The sequence below is a fragment of the Bufo bufo genome, chromosome 11, assembly GCF_905171765.1.
Source record: "Bufo bufo chromosome 11, aBufBuf1.1, whole genome shotgun sequence".
In the NCBI taxonomy this organism is placed as follows: Eukaryota; Metazoa; Chordata; class Amphibia; order Anura; family Bufonidae; genus Bufo; species Bufo bufo.
The window spans coordinates 97,108,805-97,127,090 of NC_053399.1; the positions used below are offsets into that span (position 1 = coordinate 97,108,805).

At 43.2% G+C, this 18,286-nt stretch overlaps 1 protein-coding gene across 16 annotated transcripts in view; it reads left to right on the forward strand.

Moving 5' to 3' along the window:
• The window catches only part of LOC120981727 (NACHT, LRR and PYD domains-containing protein 12-like), a 509,415-nt gene that overhangs the window by 9,004 nt on the left and 482,125 nt on the right, over positions 1–18,286 (forward strand). For 13 of the 16 annotated variants that reach the window (XM_040411404.1, XM_040411390.1, XM_040411397.1 and 10 more), the window contains exons 3-7: positions 3,225–3,387; positions 9,115–9,180; positions 10,655–12,353; positions 13,900–14,070; positions 15,698–15,868. In XM_040411404.1, the coding sequence (XP_040267338.1) occupies positions 3,225–3,387; positions 9,115–9,180; positions 10,655–12,353; positions 13,900–14,070; positions 15,698–15,868 (2,270 nt within the window). The remainder of the gene's footprint in view (positions 1–3,224; positions 3,388–9,114; positions 9,181–10,654; positions 12,354–13,899; positions 14,071–15,697; positions 15,869–18,286) is intronic. The other 3 variants (XM_040411392.1, XM_040411391.1, XM_040411396.1) reach the window with 3 other exon arrangements.

The following is an 18,286-nucleotide window of genomic DNA, read 5'->3' on the forward strand; positions in this document are numbered from 1 at the left end:
ACTAACTTGTGACAAAAAATAAAAACTTCCATGAACTCACTATGCCCATCAGCGAATACCTTGGGGTGTCTTCTTTCCAAAATGGGGTCACTTGTGGGGTAGTTATACTGCCCTGGCATTCTAGGGGCCCAAATGTGTGGTAAGGAGTTTGAAATCAAATTCTGTAAAAAATGACCTGTGAAATCCGAAAGGTGCTCTTTGGAATATGGGCCCCTTTGCCCACCTAGGCTGCAAAAAAGTGTTACACATCTGGTATCTCCGTACTCAGGAGAAGGTGGGGAATGTGTTTTGGGGTGTCATTTTACATATACCCCTGCTGGGTGAGAGAAATATCTTGGCAAAAGACAACTTTTCCCATTTTTTTATACAAAGTTGGCATTTGACCAAGATATTTATCTCACCCAGCATGGGTATATGTAAAATGACACCCCAAAACACATTCCCCACCTTCTCCTGAGTACGGCAATACCAGATGTGTGACACTTTTTTGCAGCCTAGGTGGGCAAAGGGGCCCATATTCCAAAGAGCACCTTTCGGATTTCACAGGTCATTTTTTACAGAATTTGATTTCAAACTCCTTACCACACATTTGGGCCCCTAGAATGCCAGGGCAGTATAACTACCCCACAAGTGACCCCATTTTGGAAAGAAGACACCCCAAGGTATTCGCTGATGGGCATAGTGAGTTCATGGAAGTTTTTATTTTTTGTCACAAGTTAGTGGAATATGAGACTTTGTATGAAAAAAAAAAAAAAAAAAAAAATCATCATTTTCCACTAACTTGTGACAAAAAATAAAAAATTCTAGGAACTTGCCATGCCCCTCACGAAATACCTTGGGGTGTCTTCTTTCCAAAATGGGGTCACTTGTGGGGTAGTTATACTGCCCTGGCATTCTAGGGGCCCAAATGTGTGGTAAGGAGTTTGAAATCAAATTCTGTAAAAAATGACCTGTGAAATCCGAAAGGTGCTCTTTGGAATATGGGCCCCTTTGCCCACCTAGGCTGCAAAAAAGTGTCACACATCTGGTATCTCCGTACTCAGGAGAAGTAGGGCAATGTGTTTTGGGGTGTCTTTTTACATATACCCATGCTGGGTGAGAGAAATATCTTGGCAAAAGACAACTTTTCCCATTTTGTTATACAAAGTTGGCATTTGACCAAGATATTTATCTCACCCAGCATGGGTATATGTAAAAAGATACCCCAAAACACATTCCTCAACTTCTCCTGAATACAGAGATACCAGATGTGTGACACTTTTTTGCAGCCTAGGTGGGCAAAGGGGCCCACATTCCAAAGAGCACCTTTCGGATTTCACTCGTCATTTTTTACAGAATTTGATTTCAAACTCCTTACCACACATTTGGGCCCCTAGAATGCCAGGGCAGTATAACTACCCCACAAGTGACCCCATTTTGGAAAGAAGAGACCCCAAGGTATCTCGTGATGGGCATAGTGAGTTCATGGAAGTTTTTATTTTTTGTCACAAGTTAGTGGAATATGAGACTTTGTAAGAAAAAAAAAAAAAAAAAAAATCATCATTTTCCGCTAACTTGTGACAAAAAATAAAAAGTTCTATGAACTCACTATGCCCATCAGCGAATACCTTAGGGTGTGTACTTTCCGAAATGGGGTCATTTGTGGGGTGTTTGTACTGTCTGGCCATTGTAGAACCTCAGGAAACATGACAGGTGCTCAGAAAGTCAGAGCTGCTTCAAAAAGCGGAAATTCACATTTTTGTACCATAGTTTGTAAACGCTATAACTTTTACCCAAACCATTTTTTTTTTTACCCAAACATTTTTTTTATTATCAAAGACATGTAGAACTATAAATTTAGAGCAAAATTTCTATATGGATCTCGTTTTTTTTGCAAAATTTTACAACTGAAAGTGAAAAATGTCATTTTTTTGCAAAAAAATCGTTAAATTTCGATTAATAACAAAAAAAGTAAAAATGTCAGCAGCAATGAAATACCACCAAATGAAAGCTCTATTAGTGAGAAGAAAAGGAGGTAAAATTCATTTGGGTGGTAAGTTGCATGACCGAGCAATAAACGGTGAAAGTAGTGTAGTGCAGAAGTGTAAAAAGTGGCCTGGTCTTTCAGGGTGTTTAAGCACTGGGGGCTGAGGTGGTTAAAGTTGTCCCCTATCCACAGTTCAGGGGATAAATAGCAACCAATCAGATTCCTCCTTTCATTTTGGGCAGCTCTTTTGGGGAATAAAAGGTGGAATCTGATTGGTTGCTAAGGGCAACTACGCCAGTTCTTCTTTACACAAGTCCCCCTATACGTTAATCTTAGCTCCTTCTCCTTTGTACCATACTTCCCACACATAGGACTGCATGTATAATGTGACTGGTTCCCTGTAAGGTATATGGACAGGGATAATCCTAATGAGACAGCTACAGTATCTTCACACCCATCAAATCTGTTGGAGAAATATCTGTGTGATATTGTAAAAATTTAATCTGCTGAATTTCTGCCCCCGTAATACGGCCCAATTTCCCTTCTTTACTCCACGATAGTTGAGTAGCTGTTGATAGTTTGGGTTATAAAACTCATGGTTGAGCCAGGACATTCGGCTGAAATACAGGGGCCTGTATTATCCTTATGCGGAATTAGCCTAGCTTCTTAAGAATACAACTTGATTTAGGTTTTAATGATTCTATGTTTTCTGTTTTATTTTTTCCTTGTATTTATTTTTTGCCTAATCTCAGTGTTCGAGTTATAACTATTTATTTTTCCATCAACGTAGCTGTATGAGGGCATGTTTGGCAGTGATAAGTGATTTCTGCAATTGCCATCTTGTGTAAGATTTTATTGTCCTCTACTCTCGCATCTCAGGAAAACTGGGATTTGTGGTAATAAAATAGATTTGGTAGATTTCTTACAAGAGAATTAAAAGCACTTTGATAGAAGATATTATTGATTGACTTAGGCGAGTTTCACATCTGCGGAAGGGTGATGCAGCCACCAGTTCCGACAGAGAATCCTGGGCATTGGCCAGACAAGAACTACTGCTTGCAGAGGTTCTAATCAATGGGGTTCAGCAGACAGGCAGCAGTATCTGGCAAAGCGGATCCAGAGAACTCTGTCGCAGATGTGAAACTAGCCTAATACAGCACATTTTACATTTTAGATAATAACTGTGTGAAAACATTGTCAATTCCTGTGCGAATAAACTCCATACAATAACATTTGTCTGCAACTTTTGTGGTTCTAGAAATACAAGGATCTAGAAAAAGATGTGGCCCGGATATTGCTAGATGATATTTTCAAACTTGGAAGAGAAGCTGTGATAGGTTTGTGGGTCAGTCTTTATGTCCTACGAAAGGAACATCAGCTTCCGAGCTTAGAAGCTGTGCTTGAAGAACTCTGTCATAAAGGTAAGATTCTAAGTAATCTGTGGAACAAAAATATTGAATATTTAGGTTATGTTCCTGCCACTAAGAGGCGTCACTGTATATAAAAAGGTTGGCTCCGCACAGGTGTGCCATACCCTCTTCACAGACACAAGGCTAATCAGTTTTTAGTCTAGTGTCTGTAGGAGGCAGACACAACCTGCTTTTTTTCTGCAGCTCTTGTTCCTATTTTATTTCACTTCCTGCGGCAGGTTTTATCCTGCAGCAGAGGGTCTTCATTGTGGGCCTCCACTTTAGTAGCACACCCTGCAGGCATGTACTTTGGTACTTCACTGGTCACCGAGTCACCCATTACTGCATCCTCAGTGGAGTGCAGATAATCTCACTCAGGTATAAGTTTATCGAAGGAGTGACACTGCAGCACTCCTTAACCTCCCATTCATCAGGGGCCACCTTTGGCCCTTCTTTTCTCCCCTCCAGTCCTCTAGTTATCTCCCCTGGGTGCCAGCCCCCATTCTACTTTAGTCCCTCACTTCTGCTGAGATTAGGCCGCGATGGTGGCCTCTGTGTGGATCATTTTTGCCCTGGATGGGGGTCACTATGACCTGCCCTCCCTCCCACCTCAAGGCATACTTTTTCTGCAGCTTTTTCCTTCCCTCCCCAGTTTCCACAGTGTCTGTCATCTAGGGGTGCTTAATTATCAGCTATGCCATCTAATTGAGTCCCCGGCTTCTGCCAGGACTAGGCCATGTGAGTTTTCCCTGGAATCCAAGGGTTATAATGGGTCATTTTAATGGGTCCAGGTCCAGTATGGAATTTTCAGTGGGAGGAGGAGATGCCTTTCTTCCCAGAAGATGCATCCCCACATCTCCCCCCCCCCCCCAAAGCATGCATCCCCACATCCCCCCTCCCCCCACATCTGTAGCACTTCTTGGTAGGACATATCAACTCGGTGTCCGGAAGTGAGCTTCTGTCTGTGCAGAAGCTTCGTGGTGTGGCCGGGGTATCATGATAGAAATTTTGTATGATTCCTAAACAAGAGAACTAACCATGTTGTCTGCAATGCTCTGAAACATAGAGTCTAGGAGTTTTAGTCTAGGAGTAAAAGAATGAGAATACAAGACTCATGGAGGCATTTGAGTCTTCCTCCACCTCTTCCAACTCCAAATGGCAGAAGACTCTCGCTTTATTAGCCAAGCCCTGGGTGTCACCCATACAACCTAAACATACAAATGAGCCGATAGGAATGTGACATTTGGTTTAGCAAAGAGTGACATATATAGCCTCATAGTATGCATCAATTTTGGATACTCCAGGTGGGAAAACCAGCAGATGAATTCCTTGTCTAGATACATAATGTCCCCTCTGTAACCATCTAGCTTTTATACCAAATATTGCAACCCAGGTATATCCAAGATCTAATTATGTTTAAAATAATCCTGCTATATCAGGGGCACAATTGCCCCCCATTCCACCCCCTGGGATTGCTTTATGCCCCTGATGTGAAATATTGTTGCTGGGTGGACAGCTTGAGGCTGCTTGCATGAGGTGCCTTTCTCTTGGGGGTCTGTTGGGCTTCCCCACACTTTACTGTCCGGAGGTTGCTCCCCGTGCTCCATATCCAGGAGCAGGGTCCAATAACGGCCTAGGATCTCCCCTCAAAGGTCCTGGTCATCCCCAGCATCCTAGTTCGTTTCTAAGAAAGGACTACCACTGGCGGAAACACCTCAGCTTCCTGATCCCTAGTTGGGGACTTTGCTGACTCAGATTCTGAATCAGAGCAGAGTACTAAGCTGTCTTTCGCTATGCTGAATCTCATCTGGGTGGTCAAGGACAAACTTCCACCAAGAGACTTCACCTCTCTAAGTGGTTGGTCTCCCCTTTAGTGGATTTTCAGATGGCATTCCTCCACTTTGGTTCCCTCCAAAGAAGCTGCCCACAGTATCGCTGAGCACATACTCTCTTTGTAACAGTTGCATCATTTGGTTCTGTTTTTCTCCTGGGTCCCCCTAGGCTCGTTTCCTCTTGGGGCTCTAAACTGTAGCCCCATCTCAGGTCTTAGGCCTGGGAGCTTCTTCCTCCCGTTTGCAAACTCAAATTCAGTTTTATAATTTTCTTGGCCACTCGCTAATGACCCCCTTCTTCCCCAGTGGTTGAGTACATTCCCACTACATTCCAGCTGCTTCTGCTCCTATGGTGTCTCTTTTTCCCCACCTGACTTGCAGAAGACAGAGCCCTTCTCCCTTACCATCATGAGACTCTGCCATTCCGTATCTGATTGTTCCATACTCCTTCCCCTGGCCCTCCAGTAGGTAATTGTTCACCTCCCTGTTCTCATGCAGGATATTTTCCTTGCCCTGCTCCCTTTACTGTTTTCTTTTCCCCCAGCTTTGGATGGAGCTGGCTGTTTATCTTTGTTAGCTTTCTTGTGCCTGGAATTTTTTCCCAAACACTTGTCCTTTGGATCCTTGTTGTCTTCTACAGTTCTTTGAACTCTGCGCCTCACGCCCCATTTCCTTTGTTTTTCCTATTTTCCATATCCATTCTATGGCCTATACTGGTCCTGCTAGGTTACATGGTTCCGCTAGCAGCTGTATGCTTAACTGTTACCATAGCTATTCTCTTCCCACCCTCTTGGACTGCTTTGGGATGTCCCAAGGTGCTGTGTCCTCCAATGACATCAACAAGAATATTGGATTACGTACTTACTGTAAAATCCCTTTCTAGTTCAATTCATTGGGGGCACAGGCTGTTCTGTTCCCCGCTCGGCACAGGAAATGTGGTTCCTAGATCGTTTTCTCTCTCCTACTGTTATTGGTACAAACTGATTAGCCTAGTGTCTGTGGAGAGGTTATAGCCCACCTGGATGGAGCCCACATTTTTTTTTATATCTACTGTTGCCTCTTAGTGGCAGCTAAGTGTATACCCATGGTTCTGTGTCCCTCAACCAGGGGCGTTGCTAGAGTCTCAAAAGATCCAGGGCCTAAGCCCCAATGCATATGGCCCAATTCTCTAAGTCGACCGACGGCCCCAAACACTAGCACTGAGGACATTTTACTGTATTTGCTATACAGCTATAAAACAGCACATACCTGTCACATACAGTGCCTCCAGGTGACGTCTCCTCCATTTTCTCCATTCGGTCCGGACACTTCTCTCAGCTGCCTCGTCTCTGCAGAGTGTGACACACAGACATCTTAGCTTCCTCACTTTTCTGTACCCCCAAATACTATGCTGAAGAAAAATGAGTGTCCCCCATAGTAACAGTACTCCTCATAGTCCCACCAATAGTAATTCCCTTCTAGAATGCTCTCATTAGTAATACTGCCCCCTACTGGACCCAACAGTGATAACGCTCCCCAAGAGAATTTATAATGCCCCCTACTGTTATAATGCTCACCCTGAAGCGCCTCCAGTATTTATAATGCCCCCTGCAGTTATATTCCTCCGTTTACTATCCTCAAAAATTATAATTCCTCAGCACCTCCGCCATACAGTCCCATGTAACGAACATCGCACCATCTCTCCAGCCCCCTCCAATATACAGTCCCATGTAAATAACATCCCTCTCTGTCTACAGCCCCTCCAAAATATAGTCCCATGTAAATAACATCACACTATCTCTCCTGCCCGCTCCAATATACAGTCCTATGTAAATAACATCACCCAGCCGCCTTCAACATACTGTCCCATGTAAAGAATATCACCCCCTCAATATTCATTCCCATGTAAATAACTACACTCCCTCCCCCAGACACCTTCTACATACAGTCCAATGTAAATAAAATCACCCCCTCCCCAGCCACCTCCAACATGCAGTCCCATGTAAATAACATTACCCCTCAACATGCAGTTCCATGTAATATCACTCCCTCCCACAGTCGCCTTCAACATATACTCCCATTTAAATAACATCATCCTGCTCCAGACACCTCCAACATGCATTTCCATGTAAATAACATCACCCCCTCAACATTCAATCCCATGTAAATAATATCACTCCCTCCCACAGCTGCCATCAACATACAGTCCCATGTAAATAACATTACCCCTCAACATACAGTCCTATGTAAATAACATTACCCTACCCCAGCCACTTCCAAATTCCAGTCCCATGTAAATAACATCACTCCACCTCTTTGTCCCATGTAAATAACTTCCCTCCCTTCATCCCTAACATACAGTCCCAGTTAAATAACTACAACTCCTAACATTGCTCTGCCTCTCACACCAAGTAATCTACCCCTTCACTTACCTCTCCTCATGTACAGACCTCACCTCAGCCTCCTCCCAGGGCTTCTCTTCACTGCTGAGCCGTCCTCTCCTGCACTGGTCACATGATGGTGACATCATGGCAGGTCCTTTTCAGCTAGTGCATTCAGAACTGATCACATGTACTGTGATGTCATCACAGGTCCTTCAGATCTTGCAGGACATTAGATTTAATTGTATTTCCGTCCTGAGGATGGCAATACAGTTGGATCTGTCTGGCAAGAAGTAAATTCGGGGCCTGGGACAAAATATCAGGGGCCCAGGCCCCGAATGTTTTAACCTAGCAACGCCCCTCCCTTGAATGAGAAAAGGATTTTATGGTAAGTACAAAAATCCAGTTTTTCCATCCTTAGGCCTCATGCACACAACCATATTGCACTGCAAAATGTGGATCTGCAAAAATATGGATGCAGTCCCTATTGCAACCATTTTTTTTGCTGAACTATTGACTTCAATGGGTCCGTGGTCCGCATTTTCCAGCCCAGTGTAGGACACGTTCTATCCTTTTGTGGACAGACATAAAGATGCGGAAAGCAAAGGATAATCTATGTGCTTTCCGCATCTGTATGTCCGTTCCACAAAAGACACATATACATACATATACAGTAGGCTCGGTCATTTGCCCCGTACTGTATAGCTATACAGTAACGCTTCACAGATCTGTAGCCCCTTCTTTATTGATCGTGGGGTCCACTTCACAAATTTACTTTGTTACACTGTAGTGCCACCAAATATGTTTTTTGGTTTTTAAAGTGAACTATTAATATACATATAGATAGATATATATTCTGGTGGATGGCGGCTTTTTTAATTAAAACTTCTATAATGCTATGAATTAAATACATAGTATTTCATAGTATTATAAGGCCTCACGCACACAACCTTATTCGTACTGCGCTCCACAAACCATGGATCCGCAAAATACAGATACCTTCTGTGTGCTTTCCGGATTTTTCTCTCTCCCATTAATAGAAATGGCTATTCTCGTTCGCAATGTGGACCAGAATAGGCCATGTTCTATATTTTGTGGAATGGACATGCAGATGCGGACAGCACATGGATGACATGTATGTGCTGTCTGCTTTTTTTTTTGTGTAGACCCATAGAAATGGATGGGTCCATGTGCGAGCCACACGAGTGCAAAATGCGTTTGTGTGCATGAGGCCTAATAGACAGAGGCTTACGGCAGCGAGTGGACATGGTGGTGGACTGACAGAGGGAGTGCTCTTTTAGCAACAGTGTGGGTATGTACAACCTTTGCAGGCTTCTTCTGAAGCCCCTCCATGAAAACTGATGCAGCAGGGGCCCCTAAAACTATACAGCTTAATGTAAAATACTCAACAAGAAGGTATTGGCTGATGACAACTATTTGATACCAATTTACCTGGAGTGTGAATTTTTATGTGTATGGCCTTTGTATATATCGCGTTTGCTGATGTTGTCTGCATGTTAAAGTTCATGGTATTTCTTACCCTTCAGGTGAGACTTTGGTGGAACAGGTCCTACTGGATAAAGAAGGACATGAACTTCCTCCAGCGTTAAAAGGTACTGAACCATTGACTATGCAGATATAATCAATAACGAGGTTTTTCCACCAAATTAATGCACTTTTTAAAGAGTCACAGAGTTTCCATGAAAGTTTTGATTTGTCATTGTAACAGCGGCTGCTGTGCGCTGCTCTTCTCCTGCTTACCGCCGCTGTCCTGGACGCTGTGTTCAGCAGTGATCTGCTGCCAGTGCTTCCCCATTCACCGCTGCAGTCCTGGGCTCTGTCCTTGCAGGTACTGTTTGTTCTGGGATCTGCTCCACAGTTTCCTTTCAGCCCTGGCCAAAGCCTGCTTGCTTCTTCTTCCGTAAGGGCCGGCGGGTGTCACTGCTTGTGCTTTATGGGCTAGATCATGTGACCTTGCTGACCAATCCTAGCTCTCCTGCAGGTATATAAGTGGCTCAGCCCCCTTCCCAGATGCCTGAGCATCAAGGTCCTTGTGTCCTGCAAAGGTTGCTGATATGTGTGTGTGTTACTGTGTATCTGATCCGTGCTTGTGTTTCTGGACTCTGCTACCTGTTTGATCCCTGCCTGCTTGCCTTTACTCTCCTTTTGCCGACCCAGACTTGTACCTGTGCCGCCTGCCCTGACCTATTATTGCTTGTTTGACTTTGCCTCTGCCTTTTCCTTCTGTCCTGTACTGTTGCTCCTTGTTATGACTCGGCCTGCTGACTACATTTGTACCTCTGGTGCCATGTTCAGTTACCTCCTGGTTCGCCTGGACCAGCTTCCTTGTGTGCCATCCTCCTCAAGAGGTAGCGACCTGGTGTTCCCCTCGGGAAAGTCTATCCCAACCATCAGGGGTACAGTGAAGATGGAGGGGTTCACTTAGACAACACCCTTAGAGGAGGTAGGACACATGGCACAGTGGGTTCACACACGCTGTTTCATGACAGTCATAGAGACATACCAAAGGTTTTGAGGTTGGCCCGGTTTTCAGTTGAAATTACTTCTCTGGAATACCCATTTAATTTAGTCTACAAGTGACCCTTTGGGGTTCTCTGTAAACAGAAGTGCCACAGGGAGAGAGACTGTAAGGCAAGGGAGGAAGAAGAGAAAGCTGTAGGATAGGAGGAGGGGAACGAGTGATACCCTTTATTAGTGGGAACTTGGTTGGCTTCTTGGAGGAGGTAGATTTTTAGAGCTCACTAAACATTACTATGTCTACTCCTGTGGATGGTATTATTGGTTGGTGAGAGAATTATAGAGCCAGCATGAGAGAAGTCTTGGATACAAGCCCTGGTTAGTCCTTGGCAAAGCAGAGTGCACAGCAAGGCACATAAGGAATGATTAGAGCAGACAAATGCATCTTTACTGATGGTGGTAAATGGTAGGGTAAGACGTCTAAATGGATTTCTGTAGGAATTAGTAACATGTTACAATTGTTAAGGCAACAGTCAATGCGAGGGAGCAAAGTATAGTTTTAGTACCTTGTGCTGAATGTTGTTTTTCTGATGTATTTTTCTATCATAGATGCCCAGAAACACCACAAGAAAAACTTATATGAAAAAAAGAATAAACTTGTTGAGCACAATCCTCCAAGATGTAACCAGGGGGAGCAAAGTTTTTCATTCTGTACACGTTATGTCAACCTCATCATAGTCTCCACTCAACGGTTTAGGAGGCACTCTGAGAATGAGCTCATAGAGACCGGGGTAAAACATGAGGAATACTTAAAGAAAACCCAAAATGAATTGCAACACATTTTCCCCAACAAACTGTTCCGCTGGTGCCACCGATCCAAACAAGTGCCACGTATGGTAATGGTGAGCGGAGTTCCCGGTGTAGGGAAGACCACACTGATGCAGAAGGTTGTCTATGACTGGGTGACGGGGGATCTCTATCAAAGATTCTCCTTTGTCTTTTTCTTCAAATTCCGAGAACTCAACAGACTGGATAAGGTTAGTCTGGAGGCTCTAATCCTTCATCAGTACCCATATCTGTGGGAGCAGCTTAGTAATATCTTACAGGAACCAGAAAAACTTCTCTTTATATTTGATGGTTTAGATGAAAGTCTTCATAACATGGATTTCACATCACGTCACTTGTGCCCTAATCCTAAACAGCCCGAACTTTGTGGTCAGATTGTTGTTAGTTTGCTGAGAAAGTCTCTTCTTGATGGTTGTTCTGTCCTAATGACCAGTCGCCCAACCAGACTGGCATCAATTGATTGTAGCGTTTTCCAGAGAATAGTAGAAATCACTGGGTTTTTTCCAGAAGAACGATGGATGTACTTTGAAAACTTCTTCCCCGACCCTAAACTGGCAGAAAAGGCTTTTAATTATGTGAAGCAGAATGACACCCTGTACACGTTCTGTTATATCCCATCCTACTGCTGGATCATCTGTACAGTATTATCCAAGAGCTTCCAGCCAACAAGTAGTGATCAGCCGGCGTCATTATTACCCAAAACAGTCACCCAGCTCTTTGCGATATTTGTCGCCAACATCCTGTCCAATCACAGCCTGCACAAAAGTGATGCTCAGAAGATCCTGCAGTCCATGGGATGGATGGCAGAACATGGAGTCATGAATCACAGGATTATCTTTGATGAACGAGATCTTGATTGTTTCCATGTGGACAATAAGTCAAAGCTCTTATCAAGTTTTCTGATGGAATCGGAGGAACCTGTGTCCTATTCCTTCTTACATCTCACTGTTCAGGAATTCTTCTCTGCCTTGGTGCATTATGTGGATTATTCTCCTGAGAAGTTACAGAAATCACTAAAAGATGCCAAATCCTATCCTGATGGACGAGGTGAGATGTTCCTCCATTTCCTGTGTGGTCTATCAGACGGCTCCACCAGGTCAATACTAACTGGATACCTGGACAAACAAGCAGCTCAGGCCTCCAGAGATGTAATCACTTGGCTGAATCACTTTATTCTAGAAGAACAGAGGACAATTGAAAGTGAAGACAAAAAGAGGCATCTTCTCAGCACATTTTTCTATCTGTATGAATCCCGGAATAAGGCTCTGGTGCTGGAATCATTAAAATCAGACGGAAGTCTTGACTTTTCCTATGTTCGTATGTCTGCTCTAGACTGCACAGTGTTAGCATTTATTCTGGACACCTGCAAAAATATAGAAGAACTTGATCTAACGGGGTGTTTTTTACAGACTGAAGGATTAGAAAGACTTGTACCAGGTTTAAATACCCTGAAATATCTGAGGTAAAAATATCAGTCATATTTTATTTTTATTTTTTTTATTCTTAAGCAGCATCTTTCTTAAAATTCAGCATTGTGCCATTCCTCTGTTTTTCTTTCTAGAAATTTTTGAATACCTTCACAACTGGGGGTCACTATTCCACTTGTCAAAAGGGTATGTTCCCACACAGTCTGGCTCTGTCGGCACTGACTGGTCAGTATCATGGACATACTCCAAATCAAAAACACTCAGTTGTCAATGTGTTCATAAATTTGTAGGAGATGCAGCACAATACTGTGTCCTAAGAACAGATGTTATGGAGGATAGGTGTGCATGTCACCTTGAGAATGCTGTCCAGGCAGTAGACAGGAAGAGCTAAACAGGCCGATATATAGTTTTATGGGAAAATATTCAGTAAAACTTGTATTAAAGGACTTATTAGGACTAAAATATTAGTTATCACCTGTCCACAAGATAGATAATAGGTAACGGATCACAGGTGGTCTGACCTGGAGACCCAAGTCGTCTGTCTGAATAGAGTGGTAGGTGAGATACACTGCTCCATTCACTTTTATGGGGCTGATGTAGATGGTGCTCTGTCAAACCCATAGAAGTGAATGGAGCAGTGTACTCACATGCACACAACTGTTCTACTCTGAGAAGGGACCCTTCGTTCTCAGGATCGTAGAGGGTCCCAACGGTTGGAACCTCTGCAATCCATTATGTATTATCCAGTGGGTAGATGAAAAATATATAACCTCTTTAATATTGGTCCTCATTTAAGGCTTTGAAGTCCAGTGCGTGGTCCTAATCAGTGGATGACTGCCTTCTATGAATGAGTGTGCAAGCAGAAATATCTGTCAATTACTAATTCGGACCAACCATTGGACTTGAACGTGTTGGGTTCTATTCCCTTTGTTCTCCACACTTTCCTGCAGCGAAGAGTGGTTCATTCTCTGGGTTCTGAGCTCTGCTGCTACTCACCTGTTCTGAGGAACTGGATAGCCCACCTATATCTACCCCGTCAGACCTTTCAATGTATTTATGCTGCACTACTGCTACAAATCTTAGAGATTCTCCGTGGACTGTGACTTGGAGATCTCATGTAGCAAAGTCCAGATAATTGTATATACCAGTAATTACCAGGGAATCCACACCTTCATTTCACCAGCACCAGTTGGATTCAGGCTTATGGTGATAGTGAAGGTGGTCAGGATGCTGCATGCAAGTTAATACAATCGCAACTAGACAGTCACCAAAAATCCAGACTCCTGAATTTTGACCACATTCACGATCAATGGTAGCCTCTCTACTACCCTGCCTCTTCTATTCCAACGCATAGTGGGTCCCTGCTGATCTTTACTTTTTGGCCACATCAGTAAACACTAAATAGACGCTCAGCTAGTCTTTTGCCGCAGCAATGACCTACCTCAGCCAGAGGAACCATTCCCATAGCTCTTTTCTATTACATATGCAGGATAACAGATCCTAAAAATTCTGTTCTCTGATACATTTTAGTTTGAGGACAATTTTGTACATCTGATATCCGTATCTCCATTTTCTCTTCAGTTTACGAACTAATAACTTGCAAGACAATTCCTGCATTCTATTGGCATCTGTAATAAGGAGCAACCAGTCCTTGAAGACACTGCTCCTGTCTTATAACTATCTGTCTGGTCCTCACTTCAGTGATTTGATGGAAGCTCTGTCCAGTCCAGCCTGCAGGATAGAGGAATTGCGGTGGGTATAAGACTTCTTGCTTATGGTCAGGTTTGGTCTTATGTAGGACGGTGCCTTGCAGGACGTACGTCCACACAACTAGAGTTAAGGGCCATTTACATGGGCCGAGAATTTCAAAGATAATCACCAACGAACGCTCATAGTAACATTCATTTGCGATTATCTGGCGGTGTAATTGTACTGCTGATCCGAATGTTTTTGGTCACACCAAAATCATTGTTTGCCAGCAATAGATTGAGCTGTGTAAAAACGATCTGCTGCCGGCAAACAACGATTCATTATGGCGAAGAGCGATGGCATTAGCAATCGTTCCTCTGCATACTGTGGAGGAGATCTCTGCATGTAAATGGAACAGTTTTCTCCACCAGAGAGCAGCAGATTGCTGCTGTATTGTCCCACATAAATGGACCTTAAAGGCTATGTACACCTTGGGAGGCAATTTTTGTTTATGATTGCATTTTACTAATTTTTGGCTAAAGATTTTATTTTCAATTGGCCTTTATTAAAATATTGAGCCATTCTGTTATAAAGGCTTAACTGGTTTTCTAACTGTGTGACTGGTACTTTCACTTTGTGCCGGTCATCTAATAACCCTTACATCTAAACTACTAAGAGGTCATAAAAACTTATTTAAGCCACATTCAGTAAGATAAGGACTGAGCTATAATTAGTGTTTATAATGTCAGAGTGCAGAGAAAAGGAGTCTGTCAGCTCCACAACTGATGGAAAAGACAGAAAATCTGAAGGTTGTTACTAGAGCATCTCAGCTCTGTACAGGAAAAAGGCTCTATATTTTTAAGACTAATTAAAAAAATTATTTTAGCTCAAAATGAGTATGATGCAATAATAAAACTAATGGCCCCCAAAGGTGTACATAGCCTTTAAGATGTACACAGTTATATGCTCACTAAACAAACCATTCAGTGTTACGTATTCACTTGCTTATCCATTTAACTGAAGGTGTACACTCGCTTGATCATACAATTTAAAGTGTTGTCCCATGACCCATCACACTGAATTTCCCCTATAAATCTGTACCATCTCAGTAGCTTCTATGTCTTTGTCATTTTTTCTTTTTGTGGATTTACTTTTTAGATGCCTTTTGTATGCGTCGATCTGCTTACTAGTAGTACCCCATTCACTATGTGCTTTCCACATTCCTAAGGCAGGCCCTGCATATTGCTGTAGTGGAGCTTATAGAGGTGCATGGGACCATATTGTATCTTTGCATGTCTCCAATTTTATAAGAAATCTGACAGAAATAAAACGGTGACATGTTCTTACATATCTCATAATATGGAGTTATTCTCCTCAAGAAGCATTACTTCTAAAGATGAATATCTCTGTAATATGATGCCATGTGGAAGGTGTGCAGAATATGGAGCCATATAATCTCATGTGCCACATTTCAGGGGATTATATTTGGAAACTACCTGTGAGATCTCCAGTTTATGATATGTATGGCTCTATCAGTTGGCACCGCCTCCTGTGCCTTTGTTCTACTTAACCCTTTGCCATTTCTAGCTTCTATGCAGAATATATTATATTTTACATTGCTGAAACATGCAGCAACAAGGGGACCATGTATGCAGAACATCACCCACGTATCATCTTCTTATTCTTACAGTTTGGCTGATAACAATCTACCAGACACTTCCTGCATCCAGTTGGCATCTGGAATAAGAAATAACCAGTACCTGAAGATACTTGACCTGTCTCGTAACCGTCTGTCTGGTCCTCACTTCAGTGACTTGATGGAGGCTCTGTCCAGTCCGGCCTGCAGGATCGAGGAATTATAGTGAGTATAAGAGATGTGTACAGGACTGAGACATGTGGGGACATTCTGGAAATTTGTCCCATATAATCTGTATATGCTATATTGGGATCCTTGAACATCCAATACTATGTGTAATAAACGGCCCTGCTCACCAGAGTCCAACTGCGTCACATTACATGCTAGTTGGTTTTGGACCAAGATAACCACATCTGCCTTCTCACCCACCACTGACGGACCAAATACTTGTCCCACTCACAGTTTCTGCAGTCTGTAAAGGTCATCCTTAAGCCTCATGCACATGAGCGTTTTTCGGTTCCGCATCCGAGCCGCCGTTTTTGCTGCTCGGGTGCGGACCCATTTACTTCAATGGGGTCGCAAAAAAAAATATAGCATGTCCTATTCTTGTCCGTTTTGCGGACAAGAATAGGCATGTCTACAATGGGCCGCTCGTTCCGTTCCGGAAGCACACAGGCGGCTTCCGTTTTTTGCGGATCCGCGGTTTGCGCTCCGCAAAAAACAGCACGGTCGTGTGCATGAGGCTTTAGAGAGATGAGTCTCCTTTAATAGAACCACATCAAGGCACAATTTTTTGAGATGATGTAAAATTAACAACCTCTTGTGAAGGAACCTAAGCCTCTTGACTTTCCAGAAGACATATCTCATAAAGATTATCAGAAAAAGACAACCACAATAGCAGAACATAGATCACAGCCAGAAGACAGGCCCTTCCCAATACTAGTAGATCCTGTATATTACACAGTTAGTGCAGGAATTATTCCTGAGGTTGGATCAAAAGCACCTTTTTGGGGGAGTCTCAATGGATGTTGATTACTCTGTGGTTGTCCCATTTTACCTTTCTCGTCTGGGCTCTCAATGACGTCAGACCAAGAAGCTCCGGAAGATGAACCAGGGCCTCTCGTACTACGAACTGGGCTAGCCCGTACGACGGTCTGATCAACTCTCACCGTCACGGGTTCCCCTTTTCTTCAGCCTGACCGAAATTCTGCCATACAGGCTGACAAGTATAACCCCCACACATGAGCCGAGGCTTAATGCTGGGTAAAACAAGTGGCATCCAATTATACAGTGCACAAAACAACTCACCCACAGCCTGGGTTATGATTAAGTTACAAACTAACTACAAACTAGAGGTGGAACTCGAAAAATTAGAATATCATGCAAAGTTCATTTATTTCAGTAATGCAACTTAAAAGGTGAAAGTAATATATGAGACTCATTACAGGCAAAGCAAGATATTTCAAGCCTTTATTTGGTATAATTTGGATGATTATGGCTCACAGCTTATGAACACCCCAAACTCACACTCTCAGGTCCCCTTTGCTCAGGGGGTATGGATGAATTAGCTGACACTTTGAGCCTAGAATATTGAACCTTTTCACAAAATTCAAATTTTAAGCTGCATTAATGCAATTCCTTTTAATTAGCATTACTGAAATAAATGGACTTTTGCACGATATTCGAATTTTTCGAGTTTCACCTGTAGTAATGGAAATCATATCTTCATGTCAAAAAATTGACAGCTTACTTTTCCAAAAGCTTTGTGCTTTTTAGTTACGGCTGCAGAGTGGTCAGCAAACAGCAGGATTAGTTATCCTGTTATAGTTATTAGTTATGTGAACGCCTTGAGCACATCCTCTCTATCATTATAGTCTAAATAACGCATAATGACCTGTCGGGCCTTCGGCCCAGGTCAAAGGAAGTGTGGTGTATACGACCAACTCTGTGTGCCCCTGCTCCACTTTCAGACCCCCATTGAGGCCTACAGCTTTAAGGTAGTTAAACTTCACAAAGCCATTTCAATGCCTGCAGTTTCACGTGTTTAGGGAGGCCTATGAAGCGCACAATATTACGGCGTGATCTGTTTTCTAGATCTTCAGTCCTTTCCAGTAAGGTCATATTATCTTTGAGAAGGGTCTTAATATGGGCATTGACCCTGGAATAATTATCCTCAACAAAAGACACACGCTGTTCCACCTCATCCAGTCTCTGGCTTTGCAAGGATACCTCTTCTTGTATCTGGTGGAGAGCCAACCACACGGTATTCACCAGGGTGTCCTTTTTATCCAGTGCCACTGTCATCGCCAGCTTCCTATAATCAATGGATAAGTCCCCCGTTTTAACTTCACTCTCAGGTGGGCTGGGTGGGTCATTATGTTGTGGAAAGCCGGATCGGGAGGTCGCCATCTTTCTTAGCATGACTGCCTCCTTCTTATCTCGTGTCGTGGACTTACGGGTACCGCTCCGGAGCAAATACTGTTCCATCAGCCACAGGGCTGAGATCTACAAGACAACCCCCAGTCATTCAGGGAGATGTCCACAGTGCAGGTGAGTGGAGCGGCCCCGATATGCAAGGTCCGGGAGAGAAGCTCACGCACGAGCCTCCTCACATATCAGCGCTGGAACTGGAAGTCCTTCATT